Source organism: Gambusia affinis, linkage group LG09, assembly GCF_019740435.1.
Source record: "Gambusia affinis linkage group LG09, SWU_Gaff_1.0, whole genome shotgun sequence".
Lineage (NCBI taxonomy): Eukaryota > Metazoa > Chordata > Actinopteri > Cyprinodontiformes > Poeciliidae > Gambusia > Gambusia affinis.
Window position 1 is genome coordinate 23,915,748 of NC_057876.1, and position 24,865 is coordinate 23,940,612.

The 24,865-nt window shown below is 37.4% G+C and overlaps 1 protein-coding gene across 1 annotated transcript; it reads right to left on the reverse strand.

Moving 5' to 3' along the window:
• On the reverse strand, nt 1-24,659 carry efemp2a (EGF containing fibulin extracellular matrix protein 2a). The gene is made up of 11 exons (XM_044126219.1): nt 24,521-24,659; nt 12,594-12,853; nt 8,994-9,042; nt 8,731-8,919; nt 6,644-6,766; nt 6,450-6,566; nt 5,293-5,412; nt 3,664-3,783; nt 3,451-3,577; nt 1,672-1,867; nt 1-563 (listed from the first exon to the last, which is right to left on the reverse strand). Exons 2-11 carry the CDS (start codon nt 12,693-12,695, stop codon nt 402-404), a joined length of 1,305 nt encoding a protein of 434 aa, XP_043982154.1. The 5' UTR covers nt 12,696-12,853; nt 24,521-24,659; the 3' UTR covers nt 1-401.
• Between the last annotated feature and the right edge of the window lie 206 nt (nt 24,660-24,865).

The following is a 24,865-nucleotide window of genomic DNA, read 5'->3' on the forward strand; positions in this document are numbered from 1 at the left end:
TATAAGGAGTATTGTTTTATTTGAGTTCAAATCTTTAAAAATATAAAGTACAACATGACAAACCCCGAAACAACAGAGAAGTAGCACAAACAGATAATGAACAGCGGAGGAGGAGGTCTGGTGAGGGCAGTTACTGAAAACGTTAACATGTTGATAAAACTGATAACTGATGAGAAATCCAGTCATTTGGACCCGATCAGATGTTTTACTGGACAGAACAGAAGTTAAAATCAGTAAAATGGTGTTTTTGTTGCATTATGACAGGAAAGTGGCGTTTTTCTGTGGACCACTGAGTACAAGAAGGCAGATAAGGTGAACATCACAGTGACTGGCTGAACTGCATCGACCACTTCTGTTCTGCAGCTCCGTTTGGGTCTGCGTCCGGCCGGCCGGCTCCGGCTTCAGAAGGTGTACGGCCCAACAAAGATGGAAAGTCTGAGGACGGAGCTGCTGCGATGGCTGAGCACAGGGTGAATCGACTGCATCTCCAGGTCCAACGTGTACTCTCTGGGGCCCGACACGGCCCGGGCCAGAACCAGCATGGCGCTGTAGTTATTGGTTTGCTGAGGCAACACAAACACAAGCCAAAAGAGTTTGACAGTCACTGGAAGCTTCTATGAAACAACCTGCAAACATATTCAGCATAAAATTTAATTAATCTTTAAGAAAAATCTTTAACCTGTGAACATTTATTACACAGAGACAAAATGTTAAAAATAATTACATTTAAACTAACATTTATTAGCCCTTTTAAAAAAACACCTTTTTTAGTTTGTACTGCACATTAGAATAACTAATTTATGATTATAGTGATATAATTCATTGCTGCTAAGTGTTCTTTTAGTTTTAAGTGTCTTAGAGCTCAAGATTACACAAACATGGCTTCACTTAAAAGTGAAGCCCCTTTTCTTTATATCACCGAATATCCTAATATTTGGTGGTAAAATTGTACGACAGTGTTTTAGAGTCATTGCAGGTCGAAAAAAGAGGAGTAAATTTACGCCAAAAAACTAAAATTTTTAGATTAATCTCCCAAATTTTCTAGAAAAAATATGGAAATGCCTGGGCTCTAAAAGATTTATAAAAGAAACAACATTTTAAGATTAAATTTTCTTGGGGAAAAAACAATTAATTTCTGAGCTCCAAATGTCAAGAATTTGTTAAAAAAAAAAAAAATAGGAGTAAATTTCTGTCAAGAAGCTCAGAAATTTTGAGATTAATTTCTGGAATTTTATAGAAAAACTTGCTAATTTCCAAGATTAAAAAGCTAAAAATGTTCTACTTTTGAAACTAAGAAATTTCTAGTTTTTAATAAAAATAGAATAATTTGTTGCTTTCTTTATTTTTCCTTTAAGTAAAGAATAATGTGTAAAGTAAGACAAAAGAAAGTTGGCAGAGTCTACCTCCTTTACAAACAGCTATATAAATATATAACATGTTTGTATTGTGAACATGTTTGAAATAAATAATCTAAACTAAGATAATTAGATATTAAAAAAATTTAAAACTTACTTTTCTTTATTTCCCATTTTACAACCTGACCCAGATTTTAAATGTTACTTTTGGAATCTGATGCTCATTTTTAAGCAGTTTGGTGCAGATTTCACTCCATGTTCACTGAGGTGTTTTGTTCTGCTGCCTAACAGAGCTGGTTCTTCTCAGAGTCCTCACCCTGATGTAAAAGTCCCTGTTGTCGTCTCCGGACCGGATGCGGAAGGTGTTGAAGGAGCCGCTCAGGAAGCTGGTGGTCTGGATCAGGAATATGTCTGAGGGGGCGGAGCGCTCCGAGGTGATGGTCATGTACCGGTGGACCACGCTGTAAGGCAAGTCTTTGCAGGCAGGCTTGCTGTTCGGGCACAAGCAGAGGCTGGAGAAAAACACAATTTATTATTGTTACTGCAGTTCATCCAACAGCCAGCAGAGGGAGTAAAGTTCTCCCAAAAGATGGGGAAACTGTTTGTTATTTAGTTGTTTTATAATCACCAGTGCCAACATTTTTTAAAACTATTATTGAGCAGGGTTTTTTTTTAACTGCTCAATAATAAACTAAACAATTACAATTTTATTCAAATCAACAAAATAGTCAGATTTGTATAAAAAATTAATCAGTAAATTGTAGATACAAAACGTGAAGGTCCTTAAAGATTGCATTTATGTGACGGAATATTAGGTTCATACTAAGAAAATAAAAACAATAAAATTATGAGAATAAAATCACAATATTACAAGAACAAAGTCAAAATAATGCAAGAATAAAGTCATAATATTTCCACTTCATTTTTGTATTATTGCTACTTTTTATTCTCATATTATTTTGGCTTTATTCTAGAAATGATACTACTCTCATGTTATTATTACTACCTTATTCTCATAATATTATCACTTTATTTTCAGAATTTTATTTATGTATTTATTTTTCTTGGCATGGCCCTAATACTCCGTCGTACATTAGAATAAAACAGGTCCACAGTTTCTAATTTTTTAGGATTGATTGTTTTTCTATTTGGGCTTTTGAGTAAAAGCAGCTCAATAATTAAATTAAGAATGTAAAAACTTTGTTAATAATTGGGAATCTAACTATTTTTCTATTAGGGCCTTTATTCTCATATTAAAACTTTTACTATCATAATTTAAAAAATTTTATTCTCACATTATTCTGACTTTACTCTCACAATACCATGACTTTATTGTCTTCATATTACTTTATTGGTAATATTAAGACCATTTATTCTCACATTATTTAGACTTACTTCCAGTAATATTAAGAAGATTTTACTATTGTATTATTACAATCTTATTCTTGTAATGTTACGTCTTTTTTCTTAATTTGGGCCTATTACAGTAGTATAAAACAGTTTCTAATTTATTACGGTTGATATTTTCTTATTGAGGCTGAGTAAATGCTCGTCAATAATTGTAGTTCTAGTTACTTAAAAATTAAGATGAATGCAAAAAGATACAAATGATACAATTTTGAGAGTAAAGTCATAATATAGTGACTTTATTGTCACAATTTTACTTTTTTTTAATAGTTATGTGCTAAACAAAAGTTGCACCTAAGATGAAAAATATTACATTTACATCAATAAACTATGATTTGCTCAATTTTAGAACTGAGCTTGTTGGGGGCGACCAGAAATTCTGCCAAGTGCCACAAAAGGCCCCCAAGCCGCAGTTTGGGCAGCCCTGTTTTACGCCCTCCTGTGTGGGATGTTGACAGGAGGTGATTTCCACCAGCTTGTTCTCAGCTGTAAAAGTCCTCTTATTGCTTTGGAGAACGTTCAGAAGAAAAGCTCGTAAAGCTGGACTCAAACGTGGAAAAAGTAATTGGTGTAATTTAGCAGTCTGCGCCGCGCTCGGCACAGGCACTGATTATGTTCAGAGCCGATGGCCAGCGCATACTTCTCTAATTAGGCCAAGGTGTGTGAGTGTGTGTTTGCCGTCACTCACTTGTCCGAGTTGTGCACATACGGCTCTTGGCAGCGGTTGGCGTCCACACATTGGTAGCGGCCGTGGATGTTGACGCACGTCTGCGTGTCGCTGCACTGATGCTCGCCTGTTTCGCATTCGTTTATATCTGCAGCATAAAAAGCAGCTTGTGAGGTTTGGCTGTGCAGAGAGGGGTGTTTTTTACTTTTTTTTTTGTTTGTTTCAGAAACTCACCTTGGCACATCCTGGTGCCCACCAGCTGGTATCCCTCAGGGCACACACACGAGAACTTCCCGGGTTCGTTGACGCAGCGGAACTGGCAGTGGTAGCTGGAGGACCTGCACTCATCGATGTCTGACAAGGCGGATCAGGGGATTAATGCCGCAGTACGCAACTTATAAAACATATTATTTTACATATTTGTTGAAACTGTCACTACATACTCAGAGTAGAATATAACCAGACGTGGGTAGAGTTCACTAAAAATAGTACTCAAGTGAGAGTAACACTACTTCAACATAGTTTTACTTAAAATAAACTTAAAAGTAGCCGTCCAAGAAAATACTCAAGTAAGAGTAAAAAAAGTATTTGGTAAAAAGTGCTGAGTAGCTGATCAATTTATCAATAATATAATATTTAAAAATTACATCATCTGATCAAATTGTAAAGTTCAGTGGAAAGTTAGGTATTTTATGGACCAAAATTAAAATAATGCATATTAGTAACAAAAAATAACTAAATTAAGCAAAAGACAAAAAGTTCTTTTGACATATTATCTGTCTCATAGTCAGAGTTAGGTAGTAACTAGGTGTATTTACTTGAGTAACGTTTTGAAATAAAATTACTTTTCAAGTATTTTTACTGCGCTGTACTTTTGACTTCAACTTGTGTAACTTTATTAAGTAAAATGTCTGGATTCTCTATCCACTGAATAATAAACAAACCAAAAATTCACCAGACACAGACACACACCTGAGGTTTTTGTTAAAGTTTTATGAAATTTATTTTATTTTGCCTGCTTTTGTTATTTGTTAATTATGTTATTTATATGGGTTATTTCCATTTTGGTCCCACAATTCCCACATACCATTATATTTTGGTCCATCTTGGTATGTCATTATTAAGTGATACTTCAGTAGACTTTTTACCAAATACTTTTTACTCGTGCTTGAGTAATTTCTTGAAGGCTACTTTTTACTTTTACTTGAGTAAAAATATATTGAAATAGTGCTGGTCTTACTTGAGTGAAGTTTTTAGGTACTCTACACTCTTAAAACAAATGTGTGATTTTTAACACATTTTTGGTATTACTACCATTTCGACACATCTTGTGTCGTTTTCTGTTCTACTTAAACAGCTGGACACACAGAACACGTGTTAAACCATCGACCAATCAGGTCGCTTCGTGGACGTCCGGAATTCTGGAACTTTCCTCAGGAAAGAAAGTCAACGGTAGCAGTCGGTATTAGAGGACGTCCGTGCAAAAAGCAGCGGGAAGTAAGAAAGTAAAATAATGGTTTATTCGATAAACTGTAAATAAAGTACAAGCAGAACTTCTTACTGAGGATATTTATTTGTTCTTTTTAGTATCAAAGTCAGTCTGTCATGATTCGTACTGCTTTGACATGGGTCAGTGACTGTTAGCTTAGCACACAACGGTAGTTTTTAGATATTAATGTATTAAAAGACTTGCTTGTCATGTGTAAACTCTTAATGTAATCGTGATTTTCGTACACTGCAGTGGGAGCTAATACACCTTGCTGCTCTTTTAGACCTTGAGTGATAAAGAGGCTTTAGTGAGTTACACACTGCAGCTATAACGCCTTTCCACAGTTTAAGTAGATAATTGAGGATAATTCTTACCGTTACAGGTAAACCCGTCAGGCCCGAGTTCGTATCCCTGATCGCAGCGACACATGAAGGTTCCGTAGGTGTTGAAACACCGCTGAGAGCAGGGGGCGCCCATCTCGCACTCATTTACATCTGAAAACACAAAACGAGCAGCACATTTTACTGCACTGAAGCGTCCAAAACCCAGGATTTCTTACTGAGCTGCTGCCTGGGAAAATACATTTCGCTGCCAAAGAAGCAAAACTCAAGAGAGCAGGTTTTTAAAAGACTGATTGTTGAAATAGAGAGGATTTGCAACACGTGGAGACATATTTTATCAATTATTCTTCAATGGTCCAGTTAAAATCTAGTGATCTCAGTGGCTTTTAGTTTTTCTTATTACAGATTTTTTCATCTGTCAGCAGTTACCATGACAGTGGTAATACAGTTTTTATGTTTGTTTTGGTTTTTGAAACATTTTACAAAAGAGATGTTTAATGAAGATTGTTTATTGAAGGAATACCAATGGGGTTCTTTTCATAAAGTTTCACAATAAAAAATTAACAGCAATAATTTGGATTATTTAGCCTGTAATTAGTGAGAAAAGTCACGTTTTCACCTTGTTATTCATTCTTTTATGCATGTCACCATTTCAAATCAGCAAGATGAATATTTAACAAAAAATGAAACTATACTTCTTAATCAATATTAAGGAATTATTGACTAAAAGGGTTGCGTTCAACCAACCTGAACTCTACAAACGTCACTATTCTGCGTGCTGATACGGAAAGAAAAACAACATGGCGGATGATAAAGACAATCAAGTTGTTAAAGTGCTGGTTCCGGTCAGATAACAACTTCAAAATAGTAAGATGAGCTCCGCCATTATCATCAACGTTTACTTCCACAAACACTGGGCTCTTGTTGTTTTTATGGCAATTGGCAAAACACTGATCACAATCTCTATGCTTGTCGTTATTGCGCCTTCTACTGCAAATGCCGGACACTTTCAGGTCGTTCACACTGGAGATCATATACAAGTTGTGTATAATTGGAAGTGTGAACAACCATGCTGAAAATATCCAATTTGATAATAAATAAATAAAAAATCAGAATTAAGTCCCTTTAGGCTGCAGTGTGAATGTGGCCTGAGAGGTGATTTAGTAGGAATTAATAACATTAACTCTCACCCACGCAGGATCGGTTGTTCCCTCCCACCTGGAAGCCCGGCTCGCACTGACAGGAGAAGGATCCGGGGACGTTGACGCAGCGATGCTGGCAGTACCTGAACCTGCACTCGTCTATGTCTGGAGGTGAGAAACACGGGTCAGAGGGTTAACGGGTTTACTCAGCGCAGCAGGAAGTGATGTGCAGATGGACTCACCAATGCACTCCGTGTTGACCTTGCTGTAGCCGCGGGGGCACTGGCAGTTGAAGGCGCCCAGTGTGTTGATGCACTGCTGGCTGGGCTGGCAGTCGTGCTCGTCTCGCTCACACTCATCGATATCTGTGTGGGAGAAGCAAAACGGAGACCGACTTTAAAGGCAGAATTAGGCAGCAACTAGTTACATTTACTCAAGTAACTTCATTGAAAAAAAATACTTTTAGGGGTATTTTTATTAACCTGTATGTTTTACTTTTACTTTAGTAATTTTATTATGAAGTATTTCTACTCTTACTTGAGTAAAATGTCTGGATTCTCTACCATTGAATAAAAAGCAAACATGTTTTAACCAAAAATCCGCCACACAGATACACACCTTAGGTTTTTGTTAAAGTTTCAGAAGTTTTAGTTTGAAAGAAACTGACTTGGATTTTTATTTTTATTTTGCCTTAAAATTCCTTAAATGTAAAAAATTACACTCAACTTTATTTTGGTCCATCTGATTATGTAATTCTTCAATATTAAGTGGTTCAGGATTTCATTGCTTACTCTACTTGAGTAGACTTTTTACCAAATATTCTTTTACTCTTGTGTAATTTCTTGGACAGCTACTTTTACTTGAGTAAAACTAAGTTGAAGTACTCTTAAGTACAATCTTTGAATACCCTCCCCACCTTTGTCAGTGTATAGTCCAAATGTTTTACCAGTTGTGGCTAAAGTACCCAAATATTGTACTCAGGTAAAAATGATACTGCTTCAAGAAAAGTAAAAAGTAGTCATTCAAGAAATTATTCAAGAGTAAAAAAATATTATTAGTATTAGTACTAATAAAAATTACTAGGTTTACATTTTTTTCAAGAAATAATTGCACACACCTGCAGTATTTTAACTGATAAAAATAAACATGTCGTTCTTTGATGATGTAGATATTTAGAATGATTCAGAAGTATTTCTTTTTGGGTATGTGTAAATGAGCAAACTGTATGGATTGGGGGGTGGATTGGCTGGGCTCTGCTTTGGTTGCTAGGTAACAGTGCAGTTGAGATTTAACAAATGGGAGGTTTTAGAAACGGCACATTTTCTAGACACCTAAAAACATTAAAGGGGCAGTATTAAATATTTTCCAGCCACACAGTACCATTTATAGAACAATCAAGTAACTATATTACCTCCAGGTGACTTAAATGAAATTTGACTTTGTAATTTAATGCCTCAAAATTGGGCTCTTTAAAAGCTCCTGTTCTTTCTGAAATTCCGGCTTCATGAAGTCATCACAATATGGGTCCTATAATGAGCCCAGTAAATGCTCATTTTCTAGAGGTTTTTCTAATTGCTGCTGGCTAGTGTGAAGGAGCTGAGTGGGGGAGCCTTGAGAAGCTCACAAGCTGGGAAACTTCATCTCTGTGAAGGCGGGGATTGGTCCGCTCAGGTGTTTTGCACAGCCAGTTGGTTGCCATGGAGGTTAAAGGATTTCTTAGACATGCGCGAAAGAATCAAAGCAGCACTTCAGGAAATAGCTTTAAAGCGTGATGTGAAACCCCAAAAACTTTACACTTTAACTTAATGCCAAAAACGCCTGGATAGCTTTTTTTAAGCGTCTGAGCTTTTTAGAAGCAGATAAGAAACAAATGGAAGCACAACAATGTGCAAATGTAATTTTTTTAAAATATATTTTTTATTTTATTTGGTTTTTTTTGCAGAATATTTTCCATTTTAAAACTCATTATGAGCAAACTCGCTAGCTACGCTCTGCCGGCCGAAGCCGAGGCTGCGGCGTTTGGCCTTGCTTGCTCCCAGCAGCTGAGAATACCACGTTGAGTCATGCTTGCTGTCTCATGCAAGTCATGTCGAATACCTCCAGCACTAGCAGGTTTCTAGCTGCAAGTCAGTTTCTAAAAAATGTAGCAGCTGTCCTCGTGTGAAATCTCCCAAATTCCTGTCCTGCGGGCTCCCACTCACACCCACAGAGATCGCACCAGCTTGCTGCCTCCAGTCCTCACGCCTGCCGCTGCCACCTGTCCCTCAGCAATCTGGGGCCATCAACACACACTCGCTTAGCGATCGCTCATCCTGCGGCCGCCACCCACCCACGCAGCTGTCTCCATGCGGCTCGTAGCCCGGAGGGCAAGGGTTAAAGGCCGGGGTGGGGGTGATGGAGGGCTCCGGAGCGGGGATGACCGACGCAGAGCGGGGGAGGCACAGGTAGCCGCCATAGTGGTTGAAGCACTTCATCTCTCCTTTGCAGGCATCTGGAATGGTCTCGCACTCGTTTATGTCTGCCAGGAAGACACTCAGTCAGAAATCTGATTAAAAATGAATCCAGAGAGCTCTGGGAGGTGCAGAGTTTCACCTTTGCAATGCTCAGTCAGGGGGTCCCACTTATACCCATCTGTGCATTCCTACAAAGAGCAGCAGAGAGAGAAGACTCTGAGAAAAAAAGTGGAAAAAATACTTGAGCAGACTCCTTGAGCCAAGGAGTTGCATAATATATTCATTATACACAATAAATCTCTAGTAGTGGAACAAGAGAAACGAAGCAGGGGGTATTCATGTTAAAGCTCTGAGCCGAGGAGACGTAAATCCATTTTAGCGTTTTTAAAATCCCTCCCAAAGCCAAACTGTGCATCAGAAACAAAGTGTTTAAAGGTTCAGTTTGGAAAAACGGTCATTATCACTGAGAGGGAAAAGCACACCACTGTGACCTGCAGTGGAAAGAAAAGCGGAGGAGTGAGGAGACATGGTATTAAAACAAAATTTATTCCCAGCAATGACCGCTTTAAGGTCCCGAGAAGAGACGTTTCCGTGGAACATTACACACAGAGCAGGAGAGGTGACTTAAGGCTAACATTTCAACCCGAAACCCAGTGGGATCACCTGACAGGTGTGCTGCTGCGGCATGCTGGGGGGGGTTTTTTTAGGCCCTTCAGGGGGAAAATCGTTCTGTCTCAACAGGCAGCTAAACGAGAAAAACGTCACAGATTTCCAGAAGGCATGAATGTAAAACTAAAACTGTTCCTTCTTATTTTAGACACTCTGAAGTTGGAGAGAGAGTCACAGGTGAAAAACTAGGAAGGTAAAGGCAAGTTAACATTTATACCTACCATTTTGTCTTATTCAGATTTTTTTGGTAGAGTTCAGTTGCAAATCTAAATTTGTATACTAAACCCCTTTAGTGGGATTTCCCCACATCCTTAAGTTCAAGTACAGTTTACATAAATCCCTTCTGTGAAGGTGGTGGCAGCATCCTGTTGTGAAGCAAACCTGAATTGAAACTTGTTAGAGCGGGATGTCCAAACTATTTGTCACCTGGGCCAAAATTGTCAAGTCAAGCGGATTTGCAAAATAAAAAACACTTTATTTTATTTAGCTAACCAATGATAAAATCAGCTTCAATACTTTAATTAAACAAAGTGTAATTTTCTTTTGTTGGAAATGGATGTAAATTATTTTAGATCCATTGACTGGTCAATAATAGAACATTGTTTTGTCAATTCTGAGCAATAAAAACAAGAGTTAAGTCACTTTTATTGAAAGATGCATAACCATGCTTAATTTATTTCCTAAATTTGCTAATATTGAACTGCATTCAGTCGTCTCTGTTTTAGTAGTGCTCACAGTTTGCCACATTACAACCAAGCTTCAGATTTTATAGTATGAAAGTAGGGTTAGGGTTAGTATACAAATTAAAAGAGGAAGTAAATTATTTTAAAATTTGACAGGAAAATCTGAAAAGCGTGGCACGTGTTTGTATATTCTTCCTCCATTTACTCTGACACCCTTAAAGCTATAATAGTTCCTTGAATATTTTAGGATATGTGTGATGCAACATGTTCATTACTTTTTTCTGCACAAAATCATTCTTGAATAATGTGATTTTTGTCTGGTCAGTTCAGCCTATTTTAATCTCCATTCAGAATAAACTGTTTTAGGCCTCTTGTCACTTTAAATCCAGTTAAGCTGATGCTGGCCTCGCCCCACAACTTATCGTTTACACTTGCACGTGAAAATGGTTGCCAACAGATGCACAATTATACAACTGCTTTTCCAGCAGCCATTGTACAGCACATACAGCGGTAAAAACAGCTGACCAAATTTGCTGGAGCTCTGCTTGGGTTGTTAGGTGATGGGCGGAATGCCGCTAATGTTGCAAGGTAACCATCTGGGCAGTTCCAACTGATTTGTGTTGGTCTTTAAAACAAGTCATATTAAAGGCACCATAAAAAATAAACTTATAGCTAAAAACTGGTTTTTAGAAGCAATTGAGACGCAAATAGACATATAAAAAATATGCAAAGTACGAGTTTTGCATGATTGATCCCCTTTAAGTAAAATCTAACGCAACCAATTACACTGTGTGTGTGTTTTTTAATATCAGCTGTTCTGTGAAGGCCTCAGAGGTTTGTTTGATAACAAACATCACTATGAAGACCAAGAAACACACCAAACAGGTCTGAGATACAGCTCTGGAGAAATTTGGTGGTTCATAAAACTGACAAGACAGGAAAGGAGCGGATTAGTCATTAAGACAGCTAAGAGGCCCACAGCGACTCTAAACAAGCTGCAGAGATCCAGAGCTGAGGTCAGGTTGACAGGACAAATATTAGTCATCAAATTTGGCTGTTATGGAGGTTTGGCAGGAGGAAAGTACAGTAAGGTTTTCCACAAGTCATGTAGAGGATGCAGAAAACATATGGAGGAACGCGCTCTGATAAAACACTGAACAAAACGTCATGTGTGAAGCAAAACTAAGACTAAAGGTCCTCCTGAATATATACTTCCTCCAGTGAAACATGGTGGTGGCACTGTGATGTATGGGGCTATAGTCTACAACCTGCAGCTCTTTGGACCAACCAAAGCTCTAATAACTGGATAAAAATGATAAAGAACGACATTCTGATATGTTTTAAATATACATATAATAAAAGTTTTTTTCATGGAATAAATGAATTAAGAGTTCCACAACAGAACTTATGAAACTTTAACAAAAACTGCAGGCGTGTGTCTGGTGTCTTGGTTAAAAGATGTTTGTTTTTCCATTCTTCAAGTTACTCAGAATCGGTAAAGTATGCAGAAATTTTACTCAAGTAACAGTAGCAATGCTTCGTAATAAAGTTACTAGAGTAAAAGTACAAAATAGTAAAAACACTCTGAAGCGAGCGTGCCATGGTGGTGTAGGGGATAACGCGACCCATTTTTGGAGACCTTGAGTCCTCGACGCGGCCGGCGCGGGTTGGACTCTCTCCTTCCCTGTTCCTGTCAGACAACTTCTGTATAAAGGGACACTAGAGCCCACAAAAAGAGCCCCTGGAGGGGTTAAAAAAAGTTTAAAAAAACATAAGAAATACACTGAAGGCTTTTTTTCTCCCCCCCCCCCCCCTTTTTTTTTCACTCAAGTAAATGTAACTAGTTACTACCCAATTTCTCTTAACAATACAAAACAAAATGGCGGTTCTTTAAAAATGACAACAAATTCCCCGTTGCAGATTTTAAATCATGTTTTTTTCAAATCATCACGTAACCTTTGTGGCTGTAATGAAGCTTTATTTTGCTTGAACAAGGTGAAAAATTATTTTTTGGTTTTAATAATTGCAGACCTCTGGTCTAGCCAAAGTCAATTCATTAACCTAACTGGGAATCAGTGGAAAGAATTCCATAAAAACTGCTGGAGCCATTTTGCAATGAAGAATGAAGAAAAATGTCAATTCACTGACACAACAATGCATGCCACACTTCTCAGATTTTTTGCAAGAGAAGGCGTTAAAACTAATTCTTCCTCTAATGGTGACTAAAAATTGATTTTACAATCTTATAAGAACATTTTGATTCTCAATTCTGCCTCATGTATTTTTAAATAGTTTGTCAAAAATGTAAACAACACATAACATTTTATTTTCTCGTTGCTATAAACAAATAAAAAGAAAAGAGACGATAGAGATTCATCCATTCTTACCGTGTTGGTGTAAGTTTTTATATGCGACTGTGAAATCGCACTGCGGAGGAGTGCAGACACACATATGCACACACACAAGACTGACACACAAACACCCTGCATACTAATACACTAACTGATGGGCAATCTAACAGAAAACATGCACACACACTCACACACACCCACGCACGCATGCACACACACACACACACACGCACACACAAAAGACGACGACTGCGAGGCAGCTGGACTGTGAAGTTCAGACTCAGAGTGGATGAGATCTGCAAAACACGGAGACAGAGAGGACATAAAAGACATTTAAAACTTTGGACATCACAGAATCAGAGTTTATTCGTATCACACATTTCAGCAACCAGGCACTTCAAAATGCTTTGCACCAAAAACACAAAAATAAAAATATCTTACAGGAACAAACATTACGTTTTCTCAAGATCAAAATCATCAATAAACATCCAATTAGTTGGTAAATTTTTCATTTATTATGGTTCAAAAGAAAATCTAAACAAGTGGATTTAGCCTAGATGTAAAAGAACTGTAAAATTGTTTCAGCAGTTTTATGGTTTTCCTGAAGTTTCTTCTAGATTTGTGGTGCATAGAAGCTGAATGTTGCTTCTCTATGTTTGGGTTTGTTTCTGGGGATGCAGACCAGAACCAGAAGACCTGAAAGGTCTGGAAGGTTGCTATGACAACAGCAGATCGTGCTAAGCCATTCAGTGACTTATAAACTAACAAAAGTATTTTAAAGTCTAACCTCTGATTGATTTCGTTAAATCAATCAGATAAAAACCTGGATGAGTCAGAAAATCAGAAAAAAGTCAACATTTTGTAAAAAGTGACAAAAAAAACTAAATACTGACAAAAATGTCAGAATTTTGACCTTAGTTCCAGAAAAGGTCAGAATAAGTGAGAAAAACCAAAATTCTGAGAAAGAAAAGTCAAAGTTTTTCAAAAATCTAAATGACTATTATCAGGAAAATGTCTTAATTCTGAGAAAAATTGTCAAAATTTTTACTTAAATCATAAAGAAAGAATTCTGACTTTAATCTCATGAAAAGTCAAAATTCAGAAAATATATATATATATATATATTTTTGCCCCAATCTCAGATTAACTCAAAGTCAAAATTCTGACTTGTTTTTTGTCCTGAATTTGAAACGAACAAATTTGAAAAAGTCGTTCAGTGATTTATAAACAGATTATTTTAAACTCTAATCCCAGGTCAATATTTTTAGACAGACTTGTGAAGATAAAAACATGTATGATTTTCTCTAGGTCTGGCTGAGATATTAGTGCTTTAATCTTGGAAATGTTCTTCAGGTGATAGAAGACTGACTTTGTAACTGTCTTTGTGTGGCTTTGAAGAGTTCATCACTAAGCTCAGACCAGATTTCGGGCCTGTTTTGTTGTTTCTACTAGTACTAAGTGAAGCTGTGTGCTGACTCTGGATTGTGCCAAAGATAATTACTCCAGAATGGTTCGGTCTGTAAGAGCAAAACACGATGGAGCCGATTTATAATTAGCTTCTCAGAAGACAGTCAGCCAGTTCTCCTTTAATCCGTGCAAAAATAAATGGAAATACTCACACTGCCAGGTCTAAACATAAACACTGTGACGTACTGCGAAGCTTCGGCTAAAAATAACCAAGTCAATACTTTCGCTTACAGAAAGCTCTCTGTGTCTGCAAGCTGCCAAAGACCGGACTGACTCTTAAAACCTGACCCCCACCCTCCCATGTTTCTGCAATAACGTTTTGTGTCCGCCTCCTGCTGAAACAGAAAATCGGCTGCTGCATAATAACTCATAGAGACATTTATCAGACAACCTAACTTGCTGACCCTCCAAACCCCCACAGGTTTGCTAAGAGTTCAGAAATGTAGATGATTAGACTGGAAAAAACTATAAAAGCACTTGAAGCAGATGTAACTTATTGGAAAACACAGAACAACCGAGTCACTTTCTTTCTATTTGAGGCTTTTAAAAGCACATCTAGAAAAGGGCTGCAAAACCTTGAATGTCATGCATTTATATTTATACCTTGTGGAAAATGATTAAAACCATTGAAAAACAAAAAAAATCTGACTTTAATCTCAAATTTCCAAATTTTTTTTTTTTTCAGTTTCCACTTTCCATATAGCTTCATTGAATCTCAAGATTAGGTTAGAATTCTGAGAAAAAGGTCAAAATATGTTAGGAAAAGTAAAAATTCTGAGGAAATTTGATTTTTAAGCTACGCAAAAAAAAATCAAAAATAATTTTATTATAAAGAAAATATACAAATTCTGAGAAAAAAAGTCAAAATAATGGAGAAATACAGTTAGTAGAAGCCAAATTTCTCAGAAAAAAGTTAATATTTTTACTTTAACCTCAGAAAAACTCAGAATTGAAAGTAAGAAAAAGTATATAAAGTGAAAAATTCTGTGGAAAAAAGTCAAACTTTTGACTTTAATTAAAAATAAGCATTCTGATTCTAATCTCTAGAAAGTCAAAAATTTGACCTTTGTTTTACAAGTCCTGAATTTAAAATGAGAAAAATTGTAAATCGGATATTAAACTCAGACTGTTTTTGTTTTCCAGTCGTTCTAATCCTCTTCTATAGATGATAAATACAAATGCTCACCATATTTTCCCTTCCACTTCACAATAATGCATCAGTTTGTTTTGGTCTATTGCATATTGCACCAGGTTGTGGTTGTAACTCAATAAAATGGAAGAACATCTGAGTGCTGCAAATACTTTTTATGAAAATAACTGCTCAGAGAACAATAAATGTTACTTAAACTTAGACTCATCTGTAAAAGATTATTTTGTTTTTTTCATTGCTACTCTGCTGGGTCCAGTGTCTTATAAACTGCAGGTGAGTTTGTATTGTATCATGTTAGTTTAATATCCTGATGGCCCGAGTTTCACAACCATCCCTCAGTTAAATGTTCCTGAACAGAAGCTTTGAGTTTAAGCAGAATCTAAAAATAAACAAATCAACCCTTCCAACCTTGGCAGACGAAGGAGGTATATAAAAAACCCTCTAGTGCTGTTTACAAAGAGAGTGAGCTCCAACTAAAGTGCATGACAGGAAAGTTATAATCAGTGCCTTTCTCCGTGCGTGGAGTCACGCTTGGGATGTGGATTCCAGTGGCCACGTTAGCAAGAAGCAGCTTATTGTTGGATTGAAGGTTCAGACAAACAGAGTGACGCCAACCGCCTCAAATACTCTCCCGATGACGCCAGAGGCCACTCCAAAGCAGAATCACGATAACACTATTTGAGAGCAGACGGTAAATCAGCGCACAAACCGCACAATAAGATCTTTTTATTTTTTGTTTCTACGACATAGAACCACCAAGAATGTAAAAGCCAAACCAGCTGAAAACAAACTGACCATCATGGGGTCCACTCATTCCGGGCACCGGTTCTGAGCTGGGATGCCCCACAGCCTGTGCTGCGGGTTCCCAGAGTATCAGGTTCCGGGAAACCCCCCATGGTCCAAAAACACAAGAGGACAGCTGGAGCCAAAACCTTCAGCCGCCAACCCGCTAACGTGTCGCCTCCCGGCAGGATGTGGAGGAGGAGGTTAGAGGATGTGGCTGTGACCCGGGAGTTCATCATCTGGCGGTGAGAAACGGGGGTTTATGAGCTAAAACCATCACCCGATTATTGATTAGTCACGCTGCAGATCATTTAAAGTACCTGATCAGAACACAGGCTCAAAGGCTACGTTCACTTTAGCCTGAAGTTACTCTTATATAATTTTTTTTTTTGACAGTCTGAACAACTCAGATCTGATGTTTTTTTTCCAAATGCGACCCAGGCCACTTGGATATCTGACAGGTATCTGATCTTTTCAGGCCGTGCTCATCTGACCTGAACGTCATCGATACTCAACAAACGTCATTATTTTGCTTTCTGATACGCTCAAGTGGGAAGAAACATAGCAGACGATAATGAGGATAAAGTTGTTAAATTGATGGCCTTTAAAATCGCAAGATATGTTCCACCAGTAGCATCCACTTTTACTTCCAAAGACATTGGGCACTTTGTTTTCTTCTTTTTAATGGCAGTTTGCAAATTTTCACAATCTTTATGTGTGATGTTATTGTACCCTCTGCTGCGGATGCGGGACACTTTCAGATTGTTTTCAGTTCATACTGGAGATCATATACAAGTCCATATATTTGGAAGTGTGAACAACCACGCCGAAACAATCAGATTTCACAAAAACAAACTGGAATTGAGCATTTAGGCCGGCAGTGTGAACGTAGCCAAGAAGTGTGAAAGTTAGGGACCCCATAACACCAGGGGGCCATCGAGAGCACTAAAATAGCAAGCTATTGTATGAATATTAGCAGTGAGAATATTTCAATGTCTACTGATTCAATACTGGTTTTTAGGGCTAATACTCAATTTAGAAACAAGTTTTAATTCATGGACATTTTTTTTTATTCAAACGTTCGAGCATATTCCATTTAAATTATGTAACAACAGTTGAAAATTTACTACAAAAACAATCTGAAATTTTCTCGATAAAATGCCGGAAATTTCTGAGTTTCAAAAGTCAAAAACATTTCCATTTGGTTCAAATGGAAAAAATTTTTTAAGAATATTATTTGTGTTTATGCCATGAATGCGGTGGGGCCCACAGTCACAGCCATACAGTTATGTAAGAAAGAAGTAATTTTTAAATAATTTTTATTGTTGTTCATATTGCTCATTTTTATCAAATTAAAACTGAAAAGATTTATTAAGACATTCGTTGTTTTATCTCTTCAATAATATATTATATAGACCGGCGGTTTTCAAAGTGTGAGGCGCGCCTCCCCTGGGGGGCGCCAGAGCACTTTAGGGGAGGCGCGGTGCGAGGGAAAAAATAAACCGGTAAAGCTATCTGCTTGCTGTCTACTGATGTGAGAGAAACGTCTTTTACGCACACGATCAACTCTGTGGATTTAGGAAAAAGTTGGTACTGTGGGGTGCGCTTGTGGAGCGGGGATCAGTGGAAATGTTTCCCACCTTAGAGGATGTTTTGGCCAGTGATGTCAGTAACGTTACTGACGTCGGACCACTTTTTTCCGTAACGAGTAATCTTAACGCGTTGCTATTTCAAATCCAGTAGTCAGACTACAGTTACTTATCAAAATCATTTTTGCGTTACTGCGTTACTATCTTCTTTTGTTATTTAATCGTATTTCCTCTACGCGTCTTGTCGAGTGACCGACGTCTCTATGCAACAGAAATGTTAAAAATGGAGGGAGATGCGCATTTTGTTGGTGGAAAAACTGAAACTATTTTGAGTTTCTGTCGACAAGTCCGATTATTATAAGCGGCTTTGGGCTTCATTTTTTTAAAGTCGCTTGAAAATTTAACGAGTTGCTGGTTGCGCCTTTTTGGGCTCGTTTTTGAACGTGAAGTTGCTCATTTGGGCTTGGAAATAAGCAGAGACTCATAATAAATCCCAGAATTTGTCCGTCATTAAGGTAGTTTTACTCAGTCTCTCCCTGTTCATCATTTCTCGGATGATCCGTCCCGCTGTGTCTTTGTTAATGTCAACTTAATTTATTACCTCTCAATGACATCGAGTTTCGCGTTGCGCTCCAGAAAACTGCAAACATCGAGACCGATTTGAACAGCGCAATAAACGTGAAAACAGCCACGAATGAACGTGTCCGTAGTTGGCAATAGTTATAATGGCAAGTTAGCACCGTTATAATTATTAATATTACGATAAGTGTCGCAGCCATCTGAGCTGTGGAGCTGCAGGAGGAGCTCTGTGCTGCGACATCAAACTCAGGGGCGTAACACAGAATCTGGAGGCTGGGGGGAAAGGGGGCTTTAAAATCCTTCTGAGAGTTTTCCAGACAACAGTGGACCACACAAATTACTCATGTTTTTTATTTTTTGTACTGTTTTTTGTACAATCTCTTCAGTTCAACCTTATCAGTGGAGACACATTGTTGATGTTACCATTATAAAATAACTTACAATTAAGTATTAGCAAAGATCAATGTGATTTTCACAAGAGGCAGAGCGTTGTTGTTAGCAGCTGCTGAAAGTAACTAAAAAGTTACTTTTAGTGTAACTTAGTTACTTTCCAAATCAAGTAGTCAGTAATCTAACTAAGTTACTTTTTCAAGGAGTAATCAGTAGTCCGATTAAAGTTACTTTTTCAAAGTAACTATGCCATCACTGGTTTTGGCCAGAGCGGGGCTGAAGGTGGAGTTTTTACAACTCCACCCCCCTCCGCCCCCCTCCACGGTGGGGACGTGGGGGGGGGGGGGGCAGCAGGCATTGTGCTCCTTGGAGGGGGGCTCACCCTTTCATACTTTGAAAACCCCTGATATAGACAATATATTAATGAAGCCATGGAACAATGATTTTGGATCAATCATTGTTAATCCAAAATAAAAAAGAAATAAATTGTAGCCTGGCTCTAATATTCAAAATCCAAATAAATAGAAGCTGTAAAACACAAGATGGAAACAATCAGCTTCTCCTGTCTGAGCCGCTCGGTCTGAATTTTTTTCACAGTATTAAATAACGGGTAAATATTTTCCAAAGCTTTTTCTGGGTTTATTCTCCTCGTTTTTACAACAAAAGCTCAGCAGTGCTTGCTAGTTTTAGCAAAGTGTAAACACAAACATTGTTAATGAAAGAAAAATACTTTGTCTTGTACCTAAATGAATAAATGATTAAGATTTTATTTGTCTATAAAATATCGAATTAAACACAAATTCATTAATTAATTGTTAACCAACGGGGCGATCCCAATAGGAAAAAGCCATCCACCCTCATGCATTTTGACTAAAAATGTCCACATTGTCAGCCCTGGTTTAAGTATTTGAAGATTTTATTACTGAAGCAATTTCTTTTAAATAGTATTTCAACAATTATGAAATCATCCGATAATAAACATCCTATGCAGCTTTTTTTAATAAACTTTTATAGAACTAAACTACTTAGAAATGTATTATCTAAAACTGTGAAGACAATACTTTAACACCATGTTCAGTATGGAAGGGTGTTCCACAAGGATGTCGTCTAAGCCCTTTTTTTTTGTTGTTGTTTGTTTAATAAATCAGTTTTAATAGAAACTACTGCAGCCAAATACATTCACTTGCTGATATTAGAGTTGTTTGTACTGCAGCTCCTTCCTTACGATGAACTGATGAAAAATGTTGAGCTTTTACAACTGAAATTGGTTTTCAACTCAAACAGGACTGTAATTTGTTCTTTTGCAAATACATGAGATTTTTCCACTGCCAGAAGGAATTAGCCTCTTTTGCCATTACTTCTCTAAATATTATTTATCAAGAGCAACAAAACCTTAAAAAAGGACTCAAAAAGATGAGTTTTACATGTGCAAACAGAAAAATTGGCGAAAATGCTATTGTTAAAATAAAAAATGCTAAAAATGACCTTTTTTTTAATTGGCCTTATGTTGAATAATGCCAATTCTAGTGGCTAATATCCATACAGTTTTACTTAAAAAAAAAGCTATTGCTTCATATAAATGGTTGGAAATCTGGTAAAAGGAAAAAATATCCTTTGATATTTTAATATTGATCTTTTTTAAAATAATCTTAAACCTAATTACATTTCAGAAAGCATTTTTCTCTTAGCCTGAAAAATAAACTTATTTTCCCTTTGGGTTGTGATTTATATGCATGCTTCTATGTTTTTGTTGAAAAGACTTCATGCATTTCTCCTTGTTGAGTGAATCTCCAAATAAAACAGAGAAGAAAGACATGTTACTATTTATTACAAGCTTTCTTAGATAATTTATCTATTTATTTTTTAAAGCTTTAGCCATTTTATACTGTTATTTATGAAACCAGGTCATAAGTAGAGAGAAAACAGAATAATCTTAATGTGTAGCATGTGGTTTATTTATTTTTTATTTTATATAAACATCTAACATTTAACTTTTTTGACTTTTTAGTTAAGGCTGTTTTAATTTGTGTGTATGCCGCCATCTTTACACAACATTTTCAGCTAAATAAAGACTTTATTTCAGGTCAACAACACAGCAAAACTACAGCGGTCTACAAAGTAATTGTCATCCAAAAAAAAGATGTAATCTGTTATTTCTAGATGATAAAACCAGTCAGGTCACTTTTACAACCAAAGACTTCATGCAAGTCTTTAAGAGTGACCAACTAGGAAAACAAAACGCGTCCAGACCACACACAGATAGATGTGCTTAAAAGTTTAAGAAAAAAAAAGTGATTTTGTTCACGACTACGGTTAGCGAGATTGTAGCAATAACGGTCGTGAAACAGCCATTATAGAGTTCGCTACATGTATCGAAATGCCTATACACTCCCCGACCCAACCTTGTTAGATTACGGTGGTATCCTGACTTGTTGTATAATCTGTTAATCGGAAGTGTTAATGTTAGTTTTTGGGGGTTTTTCCTACATGTAATCAGTTCTCATCAGAGTTGCAAATATTTATGTATTTTAGACGTTGCCACTTCCCCCATACTGTGTAATCGATTCTAGTGTAGTTATTCAGAGCTTAAAGTAGGTTTAGTTGTCTAAGTATGTCCATATTAAATTATGTAACTAATCACATGATTATATTTTTTTTCAGAATTATTACAATTCAAGGGGATTGTTAGCTTTAAAATTTCACTGCACTTAAGAAATAGGTTTTCTTTTTATGTAAATCTGTAAGATTTAAATTGATTGTCGAGTTGTTTTGATTTGGCCCTTGGACGCTGTCACAGCTGGTGGGAGCTGATACTGTTTGTTGAAGTGAATAGAATATGGTTGTTTTGGAGCAACAGAGCGACACTTTGACATGATTGCACAAAAGAATGGTTATTGTCTAATTTCATGATTTCACAATTTTGAGAATTGTTAATAAAGAGACAGAGTTTGGGGAAGAAGACGGCGGTCGCTCTCTCATTCACTGGAGCTGTTCTTGTTTACAGGCTTCCCACACGGAAGAAAGGAGAAGCAGAGACAAGAAAACAAAACATCATTTGTTACAGCTGTTTAATTCCACCTGAGACGTGTAACAAACTGTGGAGGCTCGTCCGGGATCTCTCGGATCTCTCTATTTTAAAATGGAAAAAAGATCTAGATCTGGGGATGTTATTCTGAATGAACTGCAACACTCAAACTTGTGTTAAAGAAGAGACAGAGGCTGCCATCATTTAAAGTCCCCCAAAATAACGCTCAGTGGGTCAAATAGCATTTCCTAGTAAAAGTTAAGATCTACTGAGAGCTTCCAAAGCATTAGAGGGATCAGGCCTTTCATAACTCATGAGACTCAGTTGTGATGAAGAAAATATGGCACAATTTCCAAGACCTGAACATGATTTCAAAAGGCCAAAGCCTGGATAAAGTTTCCCAAAAGACATCTGGAGATTCCTGAAAACATGTGGGAAATAAAATTAAAGTACACCATACACACAATAAAGCATGGTGATGGCAAGATCATCTCTTGGAGTTGTTTTTCATCTGTAACCGAGGCTTCAGTTAAGCTAGAGGGAATAATAAACACAAAACTCCTGAAGATGGAGATTTAATTCTTAAAGCAGGAAACAAAAACTCATAGCATCCAAATCAAGAAAATAACGGCTTCTCATAAAGAAGATTAAGGTGCCCAGACTTGAATCTGACTCAAAATCTGCAAAAAAATCAGAAAAAAACTGATCTGGAGTGTTTTTGGAAGGAAGTTGAGATTTGCCATACTGAAAAAAGTTGTTAGAAAAGTAAAAGAAACTTCTGCAAACACCTAAAAGATTTCAGTTCGTTTTCATTATTGGTGAACAAGATAAAAGTCACGTTTAAGTTGAAAATATCAACCTCTGAATGAACACAAAATCTTACCAAGTATCTTTTAAATTATATTCAGCTGGCACTGTGCCGTTGCCTAGTAACCCCACCCAAGCCCAGCCCTGTTACCTAGCAACCCAAGAAGAACTCCAGCACTATAAGCAAACCAAAAGCACAAAATCTCAGTACTTCTGGTGTAGATTTTAATGCAAGTATCTTGGCACACTTGAAATAAGACATAGCTAACTAACACGTAACTATTTAGCAACACATAGGAGCTTCGTTTTACAGTCATTGATGTCTATATATTGACAAAAAAAATACAATACTTTCACTGGCAGATTAATTCATTTACAAAACATTATGTCCTATTAGTAAAATAATCTGCCTTTGAAAATAGTACTTTTAAAATTAAATCTCAAAGAATTATTTACATAAAACAAGCTCCTATATCTTACTGAATTGTTACTTGTCCTATTTCAAGTGTACTAAGATATATGCTCTAGAAACTAGACAAACGATACTTAGTAAGATTTTATATTTTTGTAGTCCAAATATTTCTTTGAAAGTGGCTGGTCTCTCAACATGTAAATAAGAATAAAAGCAGCCATGGTCTACAAAAAAACCTTCAGAAGACCTAAAGAAATATTGACCAGGACAACCTGGTCAGGAACCTGCCTTTAAAGAAAACAGCTAAGTTTACTTTTAAATAACTGAGTACATAGAAGCAAAAATCCACTCCAATCTTCTGTGCTAACAAGATGCTGGTCACTGCTGATATTTGATGTTTCCAGGAATAATCCACCTCTGTAATGCCAACTAATTCATAGAAACACACTTCGTCAGAGTTTAGAGCTGGTTTGGCACCTGTTTATCTCCCAGAAGTTCATTTTCTCCTCAAACATCTTCAGTGTTCATGGTGCGATTATGGCAGACTAGGAGGATTTTGCAATAAACAGCAGTGTAAAACATGCCTCATGGTGTGACTCACTGCCTGTCTTCCTGTCTAACCCACTTGCTAGGATCTGAGCCAAGAAGTAAACTACACAGCCACGTTATCTTGGCTCCAGCGAGAAGCCAAGTGCAGCAGGGGGAGTGGAGCAGACAGCAAGCCAGTCGGGCAGCTGTGACGTTTTATGGGCTGTACCAGACAGCTGGGATAGAGGTAAATCTCACCTCTGTTGTTTCTTCCTGAAAAGCATTCAGACTTCATAAGTCCTGAAATATTTTTGATATACTTAGTAACAGCATAGTGTCATATACTTAAAGAGAAGTCTAAGACTAAGTACATAGTACATCAACCTATTATACCTCATTGAACAGGTTGGGATTGGTCTATGGGTGATACAAAACATGTCCCTTACATCTTCTTCGCAAAATCATTCTAAGATGATGAGATTTTAGTCACTACCAGCACCCTAACTCGACCCTAAAAATGGCTGCAAACAGATGATCAATTATACAAACCATACATCTATGAAAAGCAAAAGTAGAGTCTCCAGCACAACCAACAAGATTGCAGCAATTGGTTTCTGGATAGTAAGTCAACAAGAAAACACTTGACTTTTTCAGCAGCCATTGTACAGTGAATACAGAGGTCAAACCAGCTGACCAAAGGTACTTTCAAATCTGGCCATATCAGTATTATGAATGAACTAAAAGAGCTATTAGTGACAAAATATACTCACATTAAACTGATAAAATATTAATAAATTGTTGTTTCTGCATTCAGTTAGAACTTCTTAAAGTTAAATAACATTTAACTTTTTTCACATTAATGTAATTTGACAGAGTACAGATGAAAATGTTGTTTGACTGATAAAATAATATTTAGGCACACAACTATTTTCTTGCTGGCTCTTTTCATGTGGTTCTTTAGAGTAGAGGGCCACATTAAACATTTTGCTGTGCCAAAGTTTGTCCCCGGACCTTGAGTTTGATACATGTTAACTAAAATGTATATATTTGAGTGTACTTCCTGTATACTTCAATGTATATTTTAGTAAAGCATACTTGAAGTATACCTGTAAACCAACACAAGTACATTGGCGCAACTTGAAATGAACTTCAAGTGTGCTACGTCTTGCTAAAGGATGACGACCATCAACCTTTTCAGTGAGGAAGGAATCAGTGAAATGGAGGAAAACTCACGGGTGAATCTTCCCCAATGGGTCTCGTTTCGCCTCCCGCTGACCGGTGTGTCCGTCCGCTGGCTGCGATCGTCCTGGAAGAGCTGGCATTCACTGGCGATCCCTTCCACCGCTGCCTGTGTGACCCTGAGAGAGTGAGCGGGGAGCCCGACAGCTGGAGCAGATGAACACATGCCGAGGGAGGGAGAGGAGGAGGGAAAGACGGGGTAGGACGGCCCATTCTTACCCCCCCGCTGGCCCCCTGCGCTGCCACCCTCCACCGCTCCCTGACCCCCCCAGGCGGGGTTGCCAGATCTGACTGACAGTTTCCAGCCCAAATACAACGTAAAACCCACCCAACTCCAAA

Bases quoted from the DNA above. Each gene is read 5' to 3' on its own strand.
- efemp2a (XM_044126219.1), bottom strand. From the start codon at position 12,695: ATGCAGGGTGTTTGTGTGTCAGTCTTGTGTGTGTGCATATGTGTGTCT. The intron at 9,043-12,593 runs GTAAGAATGGAT...TGCTCTTTGTAG, and splicing joins TAAAAACTTACACCAACACG to GAATGCACAGATGGGTATAA. The intron at 564-1,671 runs GTGAGGACTCTG...GTGTTGCCTCAG, and splicing joins ACAGGGACTTTTACATCAGG to CAAACCAATAACTACAGCGC.